Source organism: Stegostoma tigrinum, chromosome 3 (assembly GCF_030684315.1).
Source record: "Stegostoma tigrinum isolate sSteTig4 chromosome 3, sSteTig4.hap1, whole genome shotgun sequence".
Lineage (NCBI taxonomy): Eukaryota > Metazoa > Chordata > Chondrichthyes > Orectolobiformes > Stegostomatidae > Stegostoma > Stegostoma tigrinum.
In genome coordinates, this window is record NC_081356.1 from 127,363,015 (window position 1) to 127,382,642 (window position 19,628).

A 19,628-nucleotide genomic window follows, 5' to 3' on the forward strand; every position below is an offset into this window, starting at 1 on the left:
AAGTTAGCTCATTTACCACATTGAAGTTTCTCCTTCAGGTGTCCCTTGCTGTTCTGTCTTAGGAGTCTAATTTTTATGATACAATTATCCCTGTAGCTGTATGTTTCCAAATGGACGATTGTCCCATAGCGCATCTCCTTCCCTGGCTGATCTGGTAGTTCCCCATTTAAAGCAGAAATTCTCTTGAACACATTTCAGAGAGTCCTCCTGAAGGGGTTTTTCCAGCAACTTTGTATTTGTGTCAGAGGTTCCTTCCTCTCCTTTGCCATTATTATAATATTATCCTAGTCATTACTTAATATTTTAAACTGCAGCTCAGTTCGTAGCTAAGCTATAATTTTCCATGTTGAATCTAAACTGTGACACTTACCTATTGGGTCATTGCAAAGAGTATTCCACATCCCTATATTCTTAAGTGATACTAATCCCTCGACTAATAACAAATTAACTAGCGATTTAATGGTTCCAGAGATGAGAAACTTAAGTTCAGGGGATAGATTTGGAGAGGTTGAGAATGGTCTTCTTGGAGATGTGATAGACATTTTCAAAACTGAGCGGGCTGGATAGAGTAGATATTCTTTTATGAGCCTCAAGACTGAGAGGGCACAGATTGAAACTGATTTGCAAAAGAAGCAAATATGATGAGAGAAAAAATATTTTACACTCGTGGTTTATGTCTGGAATGCACAGCCTGCAAGTGTGGTCAAAGCATGTTCAACTGAGGCATTCAAGTGGGTATTAATGATTATTTGATTAGAAACAATGTGAGGGTAAGGGGAAAAGGCAGGTGAATGGTACCTAAGTCAGAATGCTTAGTTGGAGTTCCAGTGCAAGCATGAAGGGACAAATGGCCTTGTTCCATGCTGTAACACTCTCTATTCTATGTCGTGCAAATGTATGAATCAAGAGCAAGAGTAGACTATTTGGCGTATTGAGCTCCTTCCACCATTCACTAAGGTCATGGCTGATCTGATTGCAGTCTGCATTCAACATTTTAATCCATGCTTGATTTCCTTTTGATTCTCTTGTTGATCAAGAATCTGTCTGCCTGCACCTTTTAAAGTATTTATGGTTTTGTCCCATTTCTACCCTCATTCGACTGACATTATTGGAGAGTAGGAAAGCAGGCAGTGCTCATTACTATGCAAATGTAAATGAAAGTAGGTGAAGCCCTCGAAGAATATAAAGTAAGCAGGAAAGAACTTAAACAAGGAGTTATGAAGGCTAGAAGAGCCATGAAATGTCCTTGGCAGACAGGAGTGAGGAAAATCCCAGGGTGTTTTATATGTATGTAAGCTAGGGAATGTATGTATATAGCTCTGGAAAGGGCAGATCCACTTGAGGACAGAGGAGGGAGTTTGTGTTGGGCTGGAATAAGTGGGTGAGGTTCTAAATGAATACTTTGCTTCGATATTCATGAAGGAAAAGGACATGGTAGGCAGTGAGTCTCGGAAGGGGTATGTTGATAAACTCAGCTATGTCATTATTGAAAAAAGTAGACAAGTTCCCAGAACCTGTTGGAATCTGTGCCAGAATATTGTGTAATGGCATCAGTAATTACATACTACCTGTTGTTAGTCACTAATAGTTCCCAGTAACAACTATTCATCCTCCCAGCTTGATTGTTATCAACTCCTTTGTCTGTCTAATTGTTCTTCTCTCTCTTGGCTCTGTCCTATCGTTTACTCCCAATGCCACCTGCATCCCTTTTTCCTGTGTATAACCTGATGTTTTCAGAGCCACCATCAGTTCTGAGGAAGGGTCACCAAACGTTAACTCTGTTTCTTTTCTTCAAAGATGCTACCAGACCAGCTGAGCCTTTCCAGCAACTTCATAGTAGTAGTATGGAACTTTGCCACCTTGAAATACAGTTGGTTCTGATAGAACGCGTCTTTCTTCAACGTGAATTGGCTGTAATGCAATTGAAAAATAGGAAAACGCTCCATGTAAAAAAACAATCTTCTAGTCGCGAACCATTTCAACTCTCCCTCCCTTTCCTTAGACGACATGTCCATCCTGGGCTTCCTGCAGTGCCACAATGATGCCACCCAAAGGTTGCAGGAACAACAACTCATATTCCACTTGGGAACCCTGCAGCCCAATGGTATCAATGTGGACTTCACAAGCTTCAAAATCTCCCCTCCCCCCACTGTATCCCAAAACTAGTCCAGCTTGTCCCCTCCTCCCTAACCTGTTCCTCCTCCCACCTCAAGCCGCACCTCCATTTCCTACCTACCAACCTCATCCTGCCCCCTTGACCTGTCCGTCCTCCCGGACTGACCTATTCCCTCCTTACCTCCCCACCTATACTCTCCTCTCCACCTATCTTCTCCTCTATCCATCTTCGGCCTGCCCCTCCCTCTCTCCCTATTTATTTCAGAGCCCTCCCCCCATCCCTCTTTTCTGATGAAGGGTCTAGGCCCAAAATGTCAGCTTTTGTGCTCCTGAGATGCTGCTTGGCCTGCTGTGTTCATCCAGCTCCACGCTTTGTTATCTTGGGTTCTCCAGCATCTGCAGTTCCCATTATCCCTTTACCTACCTGTGCTGGCTCTCGTGCAGTTCTATTCCCGTCACTTTAAGTGTCAAGGTTGTTTCACGATTTTCAATAGTGCGAGGGTGTCCAACAATGCAACTGTTGCGTTATATCAGAACCGACTATGTTGCGTACAGTTCTCGTTGCCACACTACCCGAAGGATGTGGAGGCCTTGGAGAGGATATAGAAACAGTTTACCAATTTGTTGCTTGGTTTGGAGAGTATTAGCTATGAGTAGAGTGGATAACCTATCTTATTTACACTTGAAAGTCAGAAGCTAAGGGGCGACCCGATAGACATTTACAGAATGATGAAAGGAATGGATAGCCTGCTTTCCAGGATAGAAATGTCACTTATTAGGGCGCAATGGTTTAAGTTAAAAGGCGGTAAGTTTAAAGGAGATGTGAGAGGCAAGCTTTATTTTACACAGAGGGCGATAAATGCCTGGAATGTGCTGCCAGAAGATGTGGAAGAAGCAGATTCAATAACAATGCTTAAGAGACAATTTAACAGATGCATGAATAGGTATTGAATAGAGAGATACATACCTTATGGAGGCGCAAAGGTTTTTAGTTTAGACAATTGTCATGTGTCAGCACAGGCTTGGTGGCCCAAAGGGCCTGTTCTTTGTTTGTTAACTCCCCAACCACTCCCCAAGTTATGGGCAAAAATTCTATGCCTAATCTCATTAACTTCTAGTAGTAAAGTGACATGACTGATCAGCTATTGTTTGCAAATTCAGTGAAAGCTGAACCATTTTGTGGAAGTGAGTTTCTTCCACCACTCAAAGGTGTACCTGTTATTCAATGAATACTTGGAGATTTTCTAGAGCTGCCTCAGCTCGTCCTCTGAAGTTTTCTACTTAATCCCCTCTTCCTCTTTTAACCATGGTTCTTTGTAGGAGGTAATGTTCCCAGTGTTCTTGGATAGTTTCAATATGCAAACAATCGAGAAAAAGTTGAACCGACTTTTAAATTTGCAAAATTTTGAATTTCAGGTTCCTGAATCTAAAGTGATTTTAAAACTTTAAAAAAAATGTTTTCAAGTATTTTCGCAGAATTGCCACTCCTCTTTAGAAGATTAATGATGGAATAAAACTATTTGAGACTCCAGGTTTTAACTCAAATAGGACTGGTTCAGAATAATTTGAGAATTTGAAGAAACTGAAAATTTGGCATAGGGTTGGTCGGCATCTGAGGAGAACAACAAATTAACCTACTGATTCAACTCTTCTATTAGAATAAGCCGGCTACACTGCTGGTAGTATTTGAAACTACTACTTTGCCAAAAATGTGAGTGTAGAAGTCCATGTTTGAAGCCTCAAAATCGTTCCAAAAAGGGGGTCAAGTTAGAACTCTTGATTTTATTCTGTGATGTCAACCAATACTCAGTAAACCAATTTAATGAGTCCTTAATCAAAAGTTAGATTATTTGTAAGTTTGTAACAGTGATCAACTTTCATGTACCTGTGTTCAAAAGCTATTGAAATCAGACTTTCATAGCTAGGCTTCTTTGCAAAAAGATACTTAAGTCCTGACGGCACTGTTTTTGTGTGTAAAATTTGAAGTGTCAGTGAGGTGGGTCATTATTTTTAATTGTGAGAAAGAAAAGATTTCACAGACGGTAGTATAATTCAATTAAAATAATATACAGTAGTATATTCAAAACACTAATTACATGAAGATGCTTTTAAACACAAAGCATTTTAAGACCCATTAAATTAATTGTTTTTGGCACCTGATGAAAATAATTTGTTGAATTCATTCTGTGTCAATTTTGTTATGGCATCAATGCAAGTGGTCTACTTTTGAATCTCATATGGCACATCCTGCCTCAAAATTTATCTCCTGAAAAATCACAGTCCTCTGAACAACAAATTGGTTAATCCTGCATTTGCAAATCTTCTTCGTTTGTGGGATATAGATGTAGCCATCTAGACAAGCAGTGATCGCCTATCTCTAATTGCCCAGGGCAGTTCAGACTCAATCACATCTTTACAGATCTGAAGTCTCAATAAGGATAGACCAAGTAAGAATGGTAGACTTGTCTCCCTGAAGGACATTAGCGACAACTTCCTATAGACAGTGGTTACGTGGTGCCCATAGGCTTTCACCGTCAGCCATGGTGGAATTCAAAACCGTATTTAGGAGAATATTCGCCGAGCATTCTGATTTATTAGTCCAATGATATTGCCATTACATCAGCAACTTGACCAGATCTGATGAAACTTTTTACATCAATAGCATCCCAATTTGATGTCATCAAGGAGCTTGCATGTTTCAATTCTTTACGGTTTTTTGTCTGTCAGGCACCCACCATTTTGCATGGTTACATGGCATGTGGAAGTAGCAGAGTGAAGGAAGACTGAGGCTAATAAATAAAGGGGTTTGAGCATGCACATGAAAATTTTTTAAATTGTAGTTGTGTGAGAACATGTTGAATGATCATCTAATTCTACTGTATGAACATCAAGGGAAAAGGACAGAGCACTGCGCTGGCAATTTGAAGTCTATGTTGAACATTGTCAACAAGAGAAGACTGAAAAAATGCAGAAAAGACCACAGACCATGAGACATTGGAGCAGAAATTAGGCCATTCAGTCCATTGAATTTGCTCCGCCATTCAATCATGGCTGGCGAGTTCCTCAACCCCATCTGCCCACTTTCTCCCTGTAACCCTTGATCCCCTGGATAATCAAGAACCTATCTGTCTCAATCTTAAATGTACTCCAGTGACCTGGTAGCTCATTGTTTTTAGTGACAAGATGCTTAAGTGAATTCAAGACTGAATCTTAATTTTGATTATGGTGTCTCCTACACTGCCTTGTTTCCATTAGAGACTGAATTCTAAAATGCTTTTAGCTCTTCTCTCTGTATGGTTGTCCAAATCAATTCACGATGAACTCATGAAATAATCAAGCATTCATGAAGGAAGACTGCCCAATGCTAATAACTATCTACTGGATAAAATCTGTTGAAAACCACAATGGTTTCAGATGGATTTGGGTCACTTGGCCTGTCAGGTTTATGCTGTCATTCTGAAGGATAAATTTACTTAGTGATAATTGAAGGCATTAGACTGTGAGCCACTCAAGCAGGCTGCTTGATCATGTCCTGGGTGATGTTGAGCATTTTGAGAGTTGTTGAAGCCAGTAAAGTGGAGAGTATCCTATCGCACTCCTCATGTGCCTAGTGGATAGTGTACAGACTTTGAAGTGTCTGCAAAATTCCCAGTCACAGTACTATTTTTATATCTGCGGTATTTTATATGGCTGATCGACTTTAATGTATGGTGATTGGTTAAAACAGAAGATGCTGGAGAAACTCAAGTTCTGGTAGCACCTGTGGAAGTGTAAACCATTCAAACCTGATATATGACTGTTCTTTGGAATGGTTCCTGTCTTGCATTCAATTCATTTATGCATGTTTGAAAAAGCTTTAATGAGGTGAGGAGTTTAATGGTCCTGGAGAACTTAAAACTGAGCATCATTGAGCAGCTTCTCTCAACAAGAGAGAATCTGAACATCACCAACTTCATGTTCACTGATATTGCCATCATTGCTTTCACCACCATCAACATCTTCAGGTTTATAATTGACTAGTTTAGCACCACCTCTACAAACATTGACTCCCTCCACCACCAATACTCAGTAGCAGCAGTGTGTACCATCCACAAAATACACTGCAGCAATTCACCATGGCTCCTTCAGCAGCATCTTCCAAACCCATGACCACTACCATCTAGAAGGGCAAGGTGAGCAGATAAATGGGAACACTACCACTTGCAAATCCACCTCCAAACCACTCTCTATCTTGACTTGGAAATATTTCACTGTTTTGATCTAAATTCTGGAACTCCCTCGGTAAAGGCATTGCGAGAGTGTATCTACGGCAGAGAAATTGCAGTTATTTAAGAAGACACCTCACCACTGCCTTCTCAAGGGAAACTAGGAGTGGGTAATAACTAATGGCCTAACCTGCAATACCCAAATCTCATGGAAAAAATAGAAAACAAATCTGCTAGGACTGTTGATAAATCTCATTACTTGTCTGATCAAAGACTGATGGGGGTGATAATTTGCTGGCTTGGAGTTGACCTGTTTCTCTTTGTGTACAAGACATACCTGAGCAAATTTCCTCATTGCCAAGTAGATTTTCATGTGTCAATCTTTTGGAACAATTTAGTGAGGATATGTCGTTAACTCCAGAGCACATGTCTTTAGTACTATTGTCAGAATGTTGTTGGTGCCCATAGCTTTTTCTGTATCCATTGCCTTCAGCTATTTCTTCGAATCACATCATGTAAATGGAATTGGCTGAAGCCTAGCATCTGTAAAACTGGGGACCTCAGGATAGTGTGTCTTGGATTGTCTACTTGGCATTTCCGTCCAAAGATACTTGAAAATGTTTCAGCCTTATCTTTTGTACCGATCTGCTGGGCTCCTGTGTCATTGAAGGTGTTTGTTGATTTTCCTTCTCCACCAAGTTGTTTAATTGTCCAGCAGTAATGACTGCATGTGGCAGAGCATGGGTCTGATCGATTGACTATGGATCTTGCCTTTGTCGTCTGTTGTTTATGCTGCTTGATGCACAAGTGGTCATATTTTCATACCTTCATTGGGTTGACATCTCATCACATGGTATGTGAAGTGCTGTTCCTGGCTTGCCATCCTGCACTCTTCCTGAAGAAAAGCCAAACTAGCAGCTTGCTGATATATGTAGTATGGTGGATGTGCCAAATCGTTTTGATATATTAAAATCTCCTTCATTCAGTATGATGCTTGTGCTATCCATCATAATTGAGGGAATCCGCAATGTGAAGATGGGATTTTGTCACTTAAATAACTCTGTGTGATAGTTGGTTCTACCAATACTTTTATACTTGATTGCATCTGATAATTCGTGAGGGAGAGTTTAAGCATGTTTCTATCTTTTGGTTCTTTCACGATCTACTCAGATTAGCGCACACGTCATTTCAGACACAGCCAACTCAATTAGTACTGATTTTGCTGAGTCATTTTTGGGAACAGACATTGAATTCTTCCACCAGAGTGTGTCCTTGCCACTCTCATGCATCCTCCACGTGGTATTCGCTGTGAGGTAGAACTGATTCATCAGCTCAGGAGCCACAGTAGGTGGTAATCAGCAAGAGGTTTCCTCTCACATCTTTGGCCATGCGACATCGTGGAGTCTGGAGTCAATGTTGACAACTCCCAGCTGACCATCTCTGCTGTCACCACTGGTGGTTCTATCTGGTGAATGGGACTAGCTTCCCTCAGTATAGTGTTGGTGATGTTTGGGATGTAGTTATTCTCACATTGTCTTACAGACAGGTGCTGGACCTGTCTGAGTTGGCTGTCAATTTTTGCCACAAGCCACCAGATGTTAGTAAGGTGGACTTTGCAAGATAGCATGTGCTATTGTTCCCAATGTTCTGCTTGACATCAGGTCACCTGGCAGGTATCAGTTCTTTCATCGTAGTGGTTGAAGTAGCATGCTAGGCTGTTTAAAGATTTAACTACATTGCTGTGATCTGGTGTTGAGTTTCAGCCACAACAGGTGAGTTGGATGATTTTTCCTTCCTTAAGAAGATCTTAGTTTTTTTTTCAAGATTTTGTGATAATCAACTATTATTCCATGGTCACCATTAGACTCACTGGTAATATTAGAAAGGAACTGAAATTTCAGCATCTTTTTGTGGTGGAATTTGAACCATTCTCCTGAGAGCCTCTCAGAAGTAAGCCTCTGGATTACTATCTCAGAATAGTATAATGCCATCACTTGCCCATATTCCTTTTTTTTTATAGATAATTGTCCAATTTTGTCTCAGTGGAACTTGCCTCCACCAGATTCTAAGACAATATGTTACATTTCATTTAGATGTTTGTTTACCAAAATATCTCTTAGTGCAGTTTTTAATTGTGGTCACACTTTATTAAACTGTTTGATAGCAAGAAAATCTTTAATTCTGTCCTGAAAATAAATTATTTTGTAGAATTATCTTACTATGAACTTATTTATAGGCTCAAGCGAATACACGTGCTGCAGTTCTTAAAGAGCAACTTGAGAAAAAGAGAAGAGAGGCTTACGAAAGAGAAAAGAAGGCCTGGGAAGAGCATGTAAGAATTTAATTTTCCCATTTAGAGTACTGTACCATGTAGCTTTTATCCTTGCTGAAAAATTCTCGCTTTGTAGCTAGACTGTCTGTTTCGATACAAAATGATACGATCTGCAAGTGTTATATGCTTAAAGTAATGAAAATATTAATGATCAGAACGTTTATAATTGGCCATTGGTGCATTCGTGCCATGCTCTTTAGGTTTTAATAAGAGGTATTTGAATCTAGGAGAATATATTGCAGAAGCAAGGACGTGAAGGATAGGCATAGAACTAATCTTGAGCATTTTCTAAGTATTTATTTATAGAGATGCAAGAGTTGCAAGCCTGCATCATCTCACCCTACAACCATAGCCTGTTCATTTTTCCTGTTCCCGCACAATTACTTTGGCATCCTCCAAGGATCTATTCTTGGCCCGTTCCAATTTTGCAATTGTGTGTTGCCTCTCAATGATATCATTTAAAGGCATAGCCTTGTTTTCATGGTTCACAACACCCAAACCTCGCTCACTGCTACAATCTATCTTACTGCTGTACTGTTGCAAATTTATCAGAGGTGCTTCTCTGGCATCCAGATGTTTTTCAACTCCTATGCATTTCTTACAGAATGGCCGAGAGTTAGAAAATAATGAGTAGGAGGATTGACTGAGTATTGTCAGGGTTTACCGAGGCCAGGGGCCCAAACACAGAGAAGGCAAGTCTGTGTTGGCGAATGAGAAAATGTGATCTGTGATATCGTTAGATGACACATCACAGGGAAAAACAATGCAGAAGTTTGAAGGCAATGACATGAGACGCTGATTCTCTGGGATTTTAGTAGTAGATAGCCAAGAGAAAGCAGAGAGGATAGGTGCATAAAAGCCGACATTTCGGGCCTAGACCCTTCATCAGCAAAGGGGAATGGGGAGGCACTAAAGCTGATGTTTCAGGCCTAGACCTATCTTCTCCTCTATCCATCTTCAGTCCGCCTCCCCCTCTCAACCTATTTATTTCAAAATCCTCTCACCATCCCCCTTTTCTGATGAAGGGTCTAGGCCCGAAATGTCAGCTTTTGTGCTCCTAAGATGCTGCTTGGCCTGCTGTGTTCATCCAGCTCAACACTTGTGTGCTGATTTTGTGGTTAAACTGAGAAGGGACGTTGTGTTGAGGCAAAAGAAGCTTTTCTGAGTTCTGAATTTGCTCCTTTCAGTTTTTCCAAAATTAAGTGGAAAGCAATTTTGGCTCAGATAACAAAGTGTGAAGCTGGATGAACACAGCAGGCCAAGCAGCATCTCAGGAGCACAAAAGCTGACATTTCGGGCTCATCCTGGATATGGTATCTGCTAGGCTGATGATTAAAATATGAAGCTGCTAAAGCAAGGTAAAGGTAGAGTAAATGTGAAAACTGACTCGAACTAAAGAGCTAAAATACCCACACTTCTCTAAATTGGGAGGTGGACGTTGTATGTAGAATCTATTATGGTAACAAGTGAGAGATTTTAATTTTCAGTGACTAAGCTAACCTTGTAACATTAAGTATTTAACACATTTTTAAAGCTTGGAAGAAACTGTGCCAAAGATTTCTGAACAGAAACCCAATAACTTAATGTGGGCCAAAAAGAAAATAGTTTTGCATGGGTTAATTTTTATTTCAAATTATCTTGTGTGTGAGAATGATACAGTTGCCACAGTGTGGCAGCAGGCCATTAACCCATTGAGTCCACACTGACCCTGTGAAAGGCATCCCACCAGACTCACTCCCCCACCACCACCACCCTATCCCTATAAATCCTGCATTTCCCATGGCTAATTCACCTAGTCTCACATTACCTGGACACTACGGGCAATTTAACATGGCCATTCGACCTAACCTGCACATTTTTGTGCTGTGGGAGGAAACCAAAGCACCTGGAGGAATCCCACACAGACATGGGGAGAATATGCAAACTCCATGCAATCGCCTGAGGGCAAGATTAAATATGGGTCCCTAGTGCTATGAAGCAGCAGCGCTAACCACTCTGCCGCCCCATCTATAAAGCCTTTGTCATTTTCAAGTCATTGTTGTAGGATTTGGAAAGCAGTGCTAGGAAGGCTCAGGAATTTAACACGTAATTTAAGAAGAAGCATTTCAGGACAAAGACAATAAGCATGGATATAGAGTTAATTGGTTAGCTCCTTCAAAGAGACCTGTATGTTTATAATTCTATGAAAGTAATGCATAGATTCTCAATTTTTGTTCAGCTTGCAGCAAAAGGTTTTAAGCAGGTATTTGTGGCTACTCCTATGGCATCGGCTGCATCTTCATCCTCTTCCCCAGGAAGACAAGCATCAGCCCCATCTTCTAAACCCCAATCACCAGCCAAGTCCAGTACACCTGCAATTTCCATGACTGCTGCACTGAAAGATGTAGGCATTGTAAGTGTATATTAACTTTTCATTTAAAAGGATGTCTTCTTGAAATATGAAGTGAATGTGACCTGTGTATTCAATGGAATTGTATATTATGTAATCCATGGCTTTTCTCCCAAATCATGTCTTGCCACTTGTTGAGTGCAATTAGCTCCTTGCTTGTGAAAGGGTTGAGGCACGGTGCTTCATGCACACAGTTGTAGAAGATTGAAGGATAATTTGATAGAAGTTCTGAAGCAATCATGGTTAACTGAGAGGGTGAGAAACTATTTCTGCTGCTGAAAATCTCAAAGTACGTGAAATAACTCCTTAAAGGTCTGGCTGTAGTTTTTAGGTTAAGTTATGAAAAACGTGCACACAGTGATAGAAATTCAGAACTGTTCTTCAAATGGTGGTTCATGTTGTGTCAGTTGCTCATGTTAAATCTATTACGAGCCAAGTGTGAGGATATGGAGTTAAGTTGGAGCAGGCCTGCTTGGTCAAATGACTTGCTCCTCGTATTCCTTATGATCTTGTGAATTATGATCTCATTGAATGTCAGACCAGGACTGAGTGGCTTGCAATGCCCTATTCCTGTTTCTATGTCCCGAAGCAGCCATTGCTGCCCAGAAAAGTTCAGAGACTTTTTCTTCTCAGGATCGAAGTGCATTATTTACAGCTAAGCTCAGTTCTCCCCTTGCCTGACATGATATGCATTTAAGCAAGAATAAACGCCCGGAGTTGAAATGTTCATGGACTCTTCTCCCATTAAAACAGAAAATGCTAATAATACTCAAACCTGTCAACATCCTTGTGTTTTTATTTTAAAAGGTGGAATTTGTATATATAATTAACACAATATTGTGAAAAAATAGGGGAATCTGATTAATTACTGGTGGAAGGGGCAGATTATGCTTGGCTGTAGACTTGGGATGATGACCTGCATGTCTGTTGAAGCAGCATTGCTCTTAAAAAAAACATCCACCTTCTCTCTGTTTCAGTTACTGGCAGGTTTTGTATGCTTTCTATAACCACCTAAGTGTCACATCTCATTCAAATGACCTGTAATCTATAATGTAACATAAAACACGACTGGTTTATTGATTTTTCTTTCTGTGAAGAAAATCTTTTTGACTTTAACCTGGGTGCAACTAATTGTGCCTCTCCAGTACCCCATTCCATGTTGGTTAACATTTTTTTTGTCCCTTCTTTCTGATGCCTAGGAATTCACTGGATTCTGTGCAGGGAACTAGCAGTGAGCAATAAGTTACGACCTTACGAGTGATGTCCAGATCACAAACAAGAATAAAGAAGATAGAGCAGGTCACAGGAATAATTTTATTTCACTTTTCTTTCTGATATCAGGAAGGAGAAACACAGACAGTGAAGGAAATGTCTGAAGAAATGAAAAAGACTGATGTTTCCATTATTCAGGTGAGAAATTGGCTGATTTGATGCATAAATTCTAATTTCTGATTAAAGATCAATTTACTGTTCCAGCAGCTATTTATGTTCCTTCAGCAAATGTTTGTTCTTGTTCATTGGGTGCCATTTTTATTGCCTTTTTTTAAAAGAAAGTGCAACTTGTGTGTATATTTAACATAATATTATGAAAAAAAAACAGGGGAATCTGATTAATTGGCAATTTTTTTCGGAGTGGGCACGGTGAGGATAAAAGGCATTTTTCATACTTTGATCCTATCAAAGGAAGATGTAGAGATTTGGACCACAGTAATGAGATTGGCTTTTTTGTTTTGGTTGCTCCCATGTAGAAGTGACCCAGAATTAACCAATTCAGGATTAATTGCAGTACTTCTAATTTGCTGATGATGTCAAATTTAGTGGGATCCTAAGTTGTGAGGTGAATGCAGAGAGCCTTCCAGATGACTTGGACAGGCTAGGTGAAGGTTGAATATGTCAGGTGGAAGCTAATCTGCTAAGTATGATTTTATTCATTTTGGGAAGGAGAAAAAACTGGCAGAAAACTTTTTGGAATTGGAGAGAAGTTGAGAAATGAAGGTAGCCTTGCTCACGAGTCAGTAAATGTCAAATCTACAAGCTCACCAAGCAATTAGGAGGCCAAGTGGTATGGTGGCCTTTATCGCAAAGGAATTTCAATGTAGAACAGAGAACATTACAGCTCAGTACAGGCCCTTCGGCCCTCGATGTTGTGCCGACCTGTCATACCGATCTCAAGACCATCTAACCTACACTATTCCATGTACATCCATATGCTTGTCCAATGACGACTTAAATGTACCTAAAGTTGGCGAATCTACTACCATTGCAGGCAAAGCGTTCCATTCCCTTACTACTCTCTGAGTAAAGAAACTACCTCTCACATCTGTCCTATATCTTTCACCCCTCAATTTAAAGCTGTGCCCCCTCGTGCTCGCGGTCACCATCCTAGGAAAAAGGCTCTCCCTATCCACCCTATCTAACCCTCTGATTATTTTATATGTTTCAATTAAGTCATCTCTCCACCTCCTTCTCTCTAATGAAAACAGCGTCGAGTCCCTCAGCCTTTCCTCGTAAGACCTTCCCTCCATACCAGGCAACATCCTAGTAAATCTCCTCTGCACCCTTACCAAAGCTTCCACATCCTCCTTATAATGCGGTGACCAGAACTGTACACAGTACTCCAAGTGCGGCCGCACCAGAGTTTTGTACAGCTTCACCATAACCTCTTTGTTCCGGAACTCGAACCCTCTATTAATAACAGCTAAAACACTATACGCCTTCTTAACAGCCCTGTCAACCTGGGTGGCAACTTTCAAGGATCTGTGTACATGGACACCGAGATCTCTCTGCTCATCTACACTGCTAAGAATCTTACCATTAGCCCTGTACTTTGCCTTGCGGTTACTCCTACCAAAGTGCATCACCTCACACTTGTCCGCATTAAACTCCATTTGCCACCTCTCAGCCCAGCTCTGCAGCTTATCCATGTCTCTCTGCAAACGACAGCATCCTTCGTCACTATCCACAACTCCGCCGACCTTAGTGTCGTCTGCAAATTTACTAACCCATCCTTCTACGCCCTCATCCAGGTCATTTATAAAAATGACAAACAGCAGTGGACCCAACACCGACCCTTGCGGTACACCACTAGTAACTGGTCTCCAGGATAAACATTTCCCATCAACTACCACCCTCTGCCTTCTTTCAGCAAGCCAATTTCCGATCCAAACTGCTATATCTCCCACAATTCCATTCCTCCGCATTTTGTACAATAGCTTATTGTGGGAAACCTTATCGAACGCCTTGCTGAAATCCATATACACCACATCAACCGGTTTACTCTCATCTACCTGTTTGGTCACCTTCTCAAAGAACTCAATAAGGTTTGTGAGACACGACCTTCCCTTCACAAAACCGTGCTCACTGTCCCTAATCAATTTATTCTTTTCTCGATGATTATAAATCCTATCCCTTATAACCTTTTCCAACACTTTACCAACAACTGAGGTAAGGCTCACTGGTCTATAATTACCAGGGTTGTCTCTACTCCCCTTCTTGAACAGGGGAACCACATTTGCTATCCTCCAGTCATCTGGCACTATTCCTGTAGACAATGACCAGTTAAAGATCAATGCCAAAGGCTCGGCCATCTCCTCCCTGGCTTCCCAGAGGATCCGAGGATAAATCCCATCCGGCCCAGGGGACTTATCTATCTTCACCTTCTGAAGGATTTCTAATACCTCTTCCTTGTGAACCTCAATCCCACCTAGTCTAGTAGCCTGTATCTCAGTATTCTCCTCGACAACATTGTCATTTTCTAGAGTGAATACTGATGAAAAATATTCATTTAGCGCTTCCCCTATCTCATCTGACTCCACACACAACTTACCACTACTATCCTTGATTTCTAATCTTACTTACGTCATTCTTTTATTCCTTAAATACCTATAGAAAGCCTTAGGGTTTACCCTGATCCTATCTGCCAACAACTTCTCATGCCTCCTCCTGGCTCTTCTGAGCTCTGTCTTTAGGAGTAAATATTTTTGCTGCAGCTGTGTGTGGAGTCTTGGTGAGATTTTACCTGGAGTATTGTGTCCAGTTTTGGTCCCACTATCGAAAGAGGGGTATACTTCTCCATAGGTGAAGTGCAACACATTCACCAATTTACTTTCTAGCTTGGTGGGATTGTTTCCAGATTGCTGGAATTATTGTGGAGACTATATGTATTCATTCCCTTGAGTATCGAAGAAGGATGAGTGACCTAATTGAAATGTCCAAAGTTCTTACAGGGTGTGACAGGCTGGAGGTTGATAGTGTTTCCCTTGTTGATGAGTTGAGAACCAAGGTACATGATCTTGGGATAAGGGATTTTAAGTCATAGATAAGTAGGAATTTCTTCATTCAAAAGCTGATGAATCTTTCAAATTCTCTACCGAAGAGGGATGCAGAATCTCAATCATTGAATATGTTCAAGAAAGAAATTGATGCATTTATGGAGGCAAATTAATTTAAGTGCAGGAAAATTACATTAAGTCAGGTGATCAGCTATGATCGAATTGAATGCTGGTGTAAGCCTGACAGACATGTAGTGTGCTTCTGCCCAAATGTTGCTTTCAGGTACACGGGTAGAATCAATCAATCTAGCACTTTTGCGGAAAAAAACTAGTGGCATGTCCAGCATATTTTTAGTGCATTGTTCCCGTAGCCGCCTTCGTAACTCCAAGCCATGGCCTATATTGTGGAATATATTGGTCAGCATTTTTATTGTCATTTCTCAAAAGTTGAATTTTGTTCTTTATCGCCACACGATGGACCATGTTTTCCAATCAAGGTTTGAAATCCTATTTCATATCATAACCGAACAAAAACATATGCACTTAGCTTTGGAGGAATCCTCTGTGTAAATTTCTAGGCCAAAATCATTCCAAATTGAAATGTTTTGGTCAGGCCAGGAATCCTGACAGCCAGCATCAGAGTGAGCTGGTGTTGAAACACATCCCTTTTTACTGACATAAGCTGGTATATATAATGTATGGGAGAGGCAATAGCCTAGTGGTATTATTGCTGGACTGTTAATCCAGAGACCCCAATAACATTCTTGGGATCTGAGTTTGAATCCCATTATGGCAGTTGGTGGAATTTAAATTCAATAAGTATCTGGAATTAAGAGTCTACTGATGACCGTGAATCCATTATCAATTGTCGAAAAAACTCTTCTGGTTCACTAATGTCCTTTAAGGAAGGAAACTGCCATCCGTGCCTGGTCAGGCCTACATGTGACTCCAAACCCACAGCAATGTGACTGACTCTTAACTGTCCTCGTCCTGTGAATGAATATACAAAAGAAAAATTCTAAGGTTTTAGCCCTGATGGACTTTTGGCAGCTGTCGAGAGGAGGTCATTGTGAGAGGGAGTGGAGTGCCAATGGTGTAAGGCGGATGGAGAGGGTGGGGTGGCAGATCCAGGGAATGGGATGATAGATGTACATGGGCATCAGTTTCTTGGTTCACCTGGAGTTAGAGCAGGTTTTAATTCCTCTTACTTCCCACAGTAAACTATTCAAGTGAGTCGAAACTCTCCAGTCTGACTAACTCAGAGTAAGGGACTTTCTCAGAGGGTTATTGCTAGGAAATTGCCCATTAAGACTGCACGGTGCAGCACTCGCCTTACAGAGTGCATCTGGCCCCTAGCCACCTAGAGGCCGGAAGACCTGGGCCATTTTTCTTAGACTCTTCGATACTTTTGTTTCCAAATATGTTGTGACTTCTGACTCATTGTAGCTAGCTAGAACCCCTTTTCTACAAAGTTCTTGCTTTGGATTTTTTCCAAACTTTATTGTTTTTTCTTCCAGAAGGAGAAACAAGAAATTTTGCGCAGGTTAAATCAACATTTTAAATCTCAAGAAAACCATGATTCAGATACAGGGGCACACCAGGCAAGTGCTGAGATGTCTAAAACTGATTGGCTGCAACCTGAAGAGCAACTTAAGAGTGGTCCTCACCTTGCAGGGGAAAGAAAGAAGTGGGAAGCAGAGCCTCCACCTGTATTTCCTCTCGCACAGCTCACACTTGAAGAAACCTGCTCAGGGACGAAGGGTGAGAATAAAGAAGAGTTCATAGCTTTACTTCCAATGCCACCAATGAATTTAGTTTTAGTTGTAAACTTTATTTTAAGAAATGTATAGGGAGGTGCACGTTGCACAACAAATGGAATACCACCAGTTGAAGCTATGTAATTAATTTACCATCTTGAGACCACAAATTTATTGTTCTCCCCTTGAACCAGTCAGCTTGATATCGTTAAGAAAAGTGGGTGATGGGGCTCAGTGAACACTGATTGTAGACAGTGTTTGAGCATTGTGGCTGCTGAGCATGGTGAAAGGGCACCTAATCAGTCTTCAAAGTTATGAAGTGATTTGAGCATGCCAGTTTGAAGATGTTGTTTCCACAAGGGAGGGAATCCCAAAAAAATGTGCAACGTACTCCCTAATAAATCCATTAGGTTAGTCAGGGAAACACCTTTGCCCAGAGAGTATTTAATATATTGTGCAAGAGAATACTTTTAGAATATATTGTAGTTAAATGTAAGGGGAACTGAAATCTGTACATGAAAGAAAGAGAAAGGCTTTATATTTGGTAATGTAGGAGTGAAAGGATGTTTGTGTGAAGGATAAATTATCTAATTTTGTAATTTAAACTGAGGGAATTTGCATAGAAGTCCACATTCTCCGTATAACTGTAACACATGACAAATCTAGTTGTAATGAGACCACCTGATGTGAATACTTCACATGATTCAAACTATTGAGTGTCTAGCTTTTGATGTGTTTATTTTTTGCTCTGCTATATTTTGTTTTAGTTTTTGGCCTGGTGATTTTTTTTTCGCCCCCAATTTACTTCTCATCCCTTGCTGTGCTATTGGCTTCCTTGTTGTTGAAGAGCAGGTTCAGCTGGAATTTTGCAACAGCCAAGTTACCTGTACTTGCAGCTTTACATACTGAGTAACCGCTAGAATGAAATGGTTGCACGCAATTGTGTGTGATTACTGGATCAACTTGTTTTTGTGTCAGGGCCATAAGGAGTGACGACAAGTAGAGCAAATGTGTTTGAACCATATAGGAGCAAATTACTGCAGATGCTGGAATCTGTGTTGAAAATAAAAAATGCTGGGCGTCCGTGCAGAGAAAGCAAGCTAATGTTTTGAATGGAAACATCAGCTTGCTTTCTTTCCATGGATGCTGCCTGATCCGCTGTGTTCTCCAGCATTTTTTTGTGTTTTAACCATGCTTGCTCTCTGGTGCGGGTTACAGCAAAAAAGCAGTTAAATGCAGGAATCTGACTGACAGATCAGATTGAGAGTATCTTACACATGTGGAGTTTAACTTTTGTGATGATTTGCCAACTTGATTGCATAAAGATCTAACCTGCTCATGATGTATGCTTTATCTATTTAAAAATAATAGCTCAGACCTCAGGAGAAGTTATCAAACTGTTCCTTAAAGATGAACCTCGTAAAGTTTGGGAGAAAGAACCTTCTGACACTGTTTTGAAAGCTTTAGGGGAAGCAGAACTGCAACTTCAGACAGTGTTATTGGATGAGACCTCTGTTAAAAGTAAGTAACTAAAAATTTTGGATATAGTAAGAACTGCTGAAGCCAGAGCTGGAGGAGCACAGCAGGTCGTGCAGCATCAAAGGAGCAAGAAAGTTGATGTTTCAGGTCAGGACCCTTCTTCAGAGCTGGGGGAAGGAGAAGGGAGCTGGGAAATAAATAGAGAGTAGGGATGGGGCTGGGCAAGGTAAGTGGGATGGTGTTGGATGAGTGCAGGCAGGGAGTGGTGGGGTCTGGTCAGAGAGGTTCTAGGAGCGAACAGGTAGAAAAGAAGATGAATTGTGCCTACCTTCATTCACCTATCACCATCCCACTTACCTTCCCCAGCCCCACCCCTCCTCTCTTTCTCTCTCCATTTCTGAGCTCCCTCCTGCCTCCCCAATTTCTGAAGAAGGGTCCCGACCTGAAACGTCAACTTTCCTGCTCCTCTGATACTGCCTGGCCTGCTGTGTTTCTCCAGCTCCACACTGTGTTATCTCTTAAAAACTTTGGATTGTATTTTATTTTTGGGATCAACAGGCAGCTGCTGTTACCGTGAACACACAAACTCTTAGGATTGTGGATTTAAAACAAATCCTATTTGTTGATTATGGGTTTCAGGATGGGAATCCTAGATGCTCAATTTATTTTTTGTTTTGCTTTTTTCCCCCCCTTGCTCTTTATTTGTACCCAGGAGAAGACCTACAGGCTGAAACAACTGAAGAGACACTCACACTGGTCATTGATGCTAACGATGATACCATTTGTCAAAGAGCACTCGGTGAAACTGTTGAAATTTCAGTAATTGCTGCTGGCCAGACAGCCAAATCAGAAATTAAAACAGCAGACCAGTTGGAGATGGAGAATGTTCAGTCAAGTGAAAAATCTATTTCTCCGTCAAAACCAGTAGTGTTTGATGAGAAGACAGAAGGTATTTTTCTTTCCATTTTGCTTATGTTCTGCATTCTTTGTTAGGTGTGACGTGTTACCGCAAGAAGTATTTGACATGAATAACACTGATGTGTTTCAGGATAATGCAGGTAGTGTAAAGAATAGAAAGAT

The 19,628-nt window shown here is 40.9% G+C and overlaps 1 protein-coding gene across 8 annotated transcripts in view; it reads left to right on the forward strand.

The window, feature by feature from the left end:
- Positions 1-19,628, forward strand: part of nek1 (NIMA-related kinase 1) — a 164,749-nt gene that overhangs the window by 92,378 nt on the left and 52,743 nt on the right. For 7 of the 8 annotated variants that reach the window (XM_048527489.2, XM_059644881.1, XM_048527492.2 and 4 more), the window contains 6 exons: positions 8,557-8,652; positions 10,871-11,044; positions 12,383-12,451; positions 16,830-17,073; positions 18,441-18,590; positions 19,261-19,497. In XM_048527489.2, coding sequence (XP_048383446.2) covers positions 8,557-8,652; positions 10,871-11,044; positions 12,383-12,451; positions 16,830-17,073; positions 18,441-18,590; positions 19,261-19,497 — 970 coding nt within the window. The remainder of the gene's footprint in view (positions 1-8,556; positions 8,653-10,870; positions 11,045-12,382; positions 12,452-16,829; positions 17,074-18,440; positions 18,591-19,260; positions 19,498-19,628) is intronic. The other variant, XM_048527490.2, reaches the window with a different exon arrangement.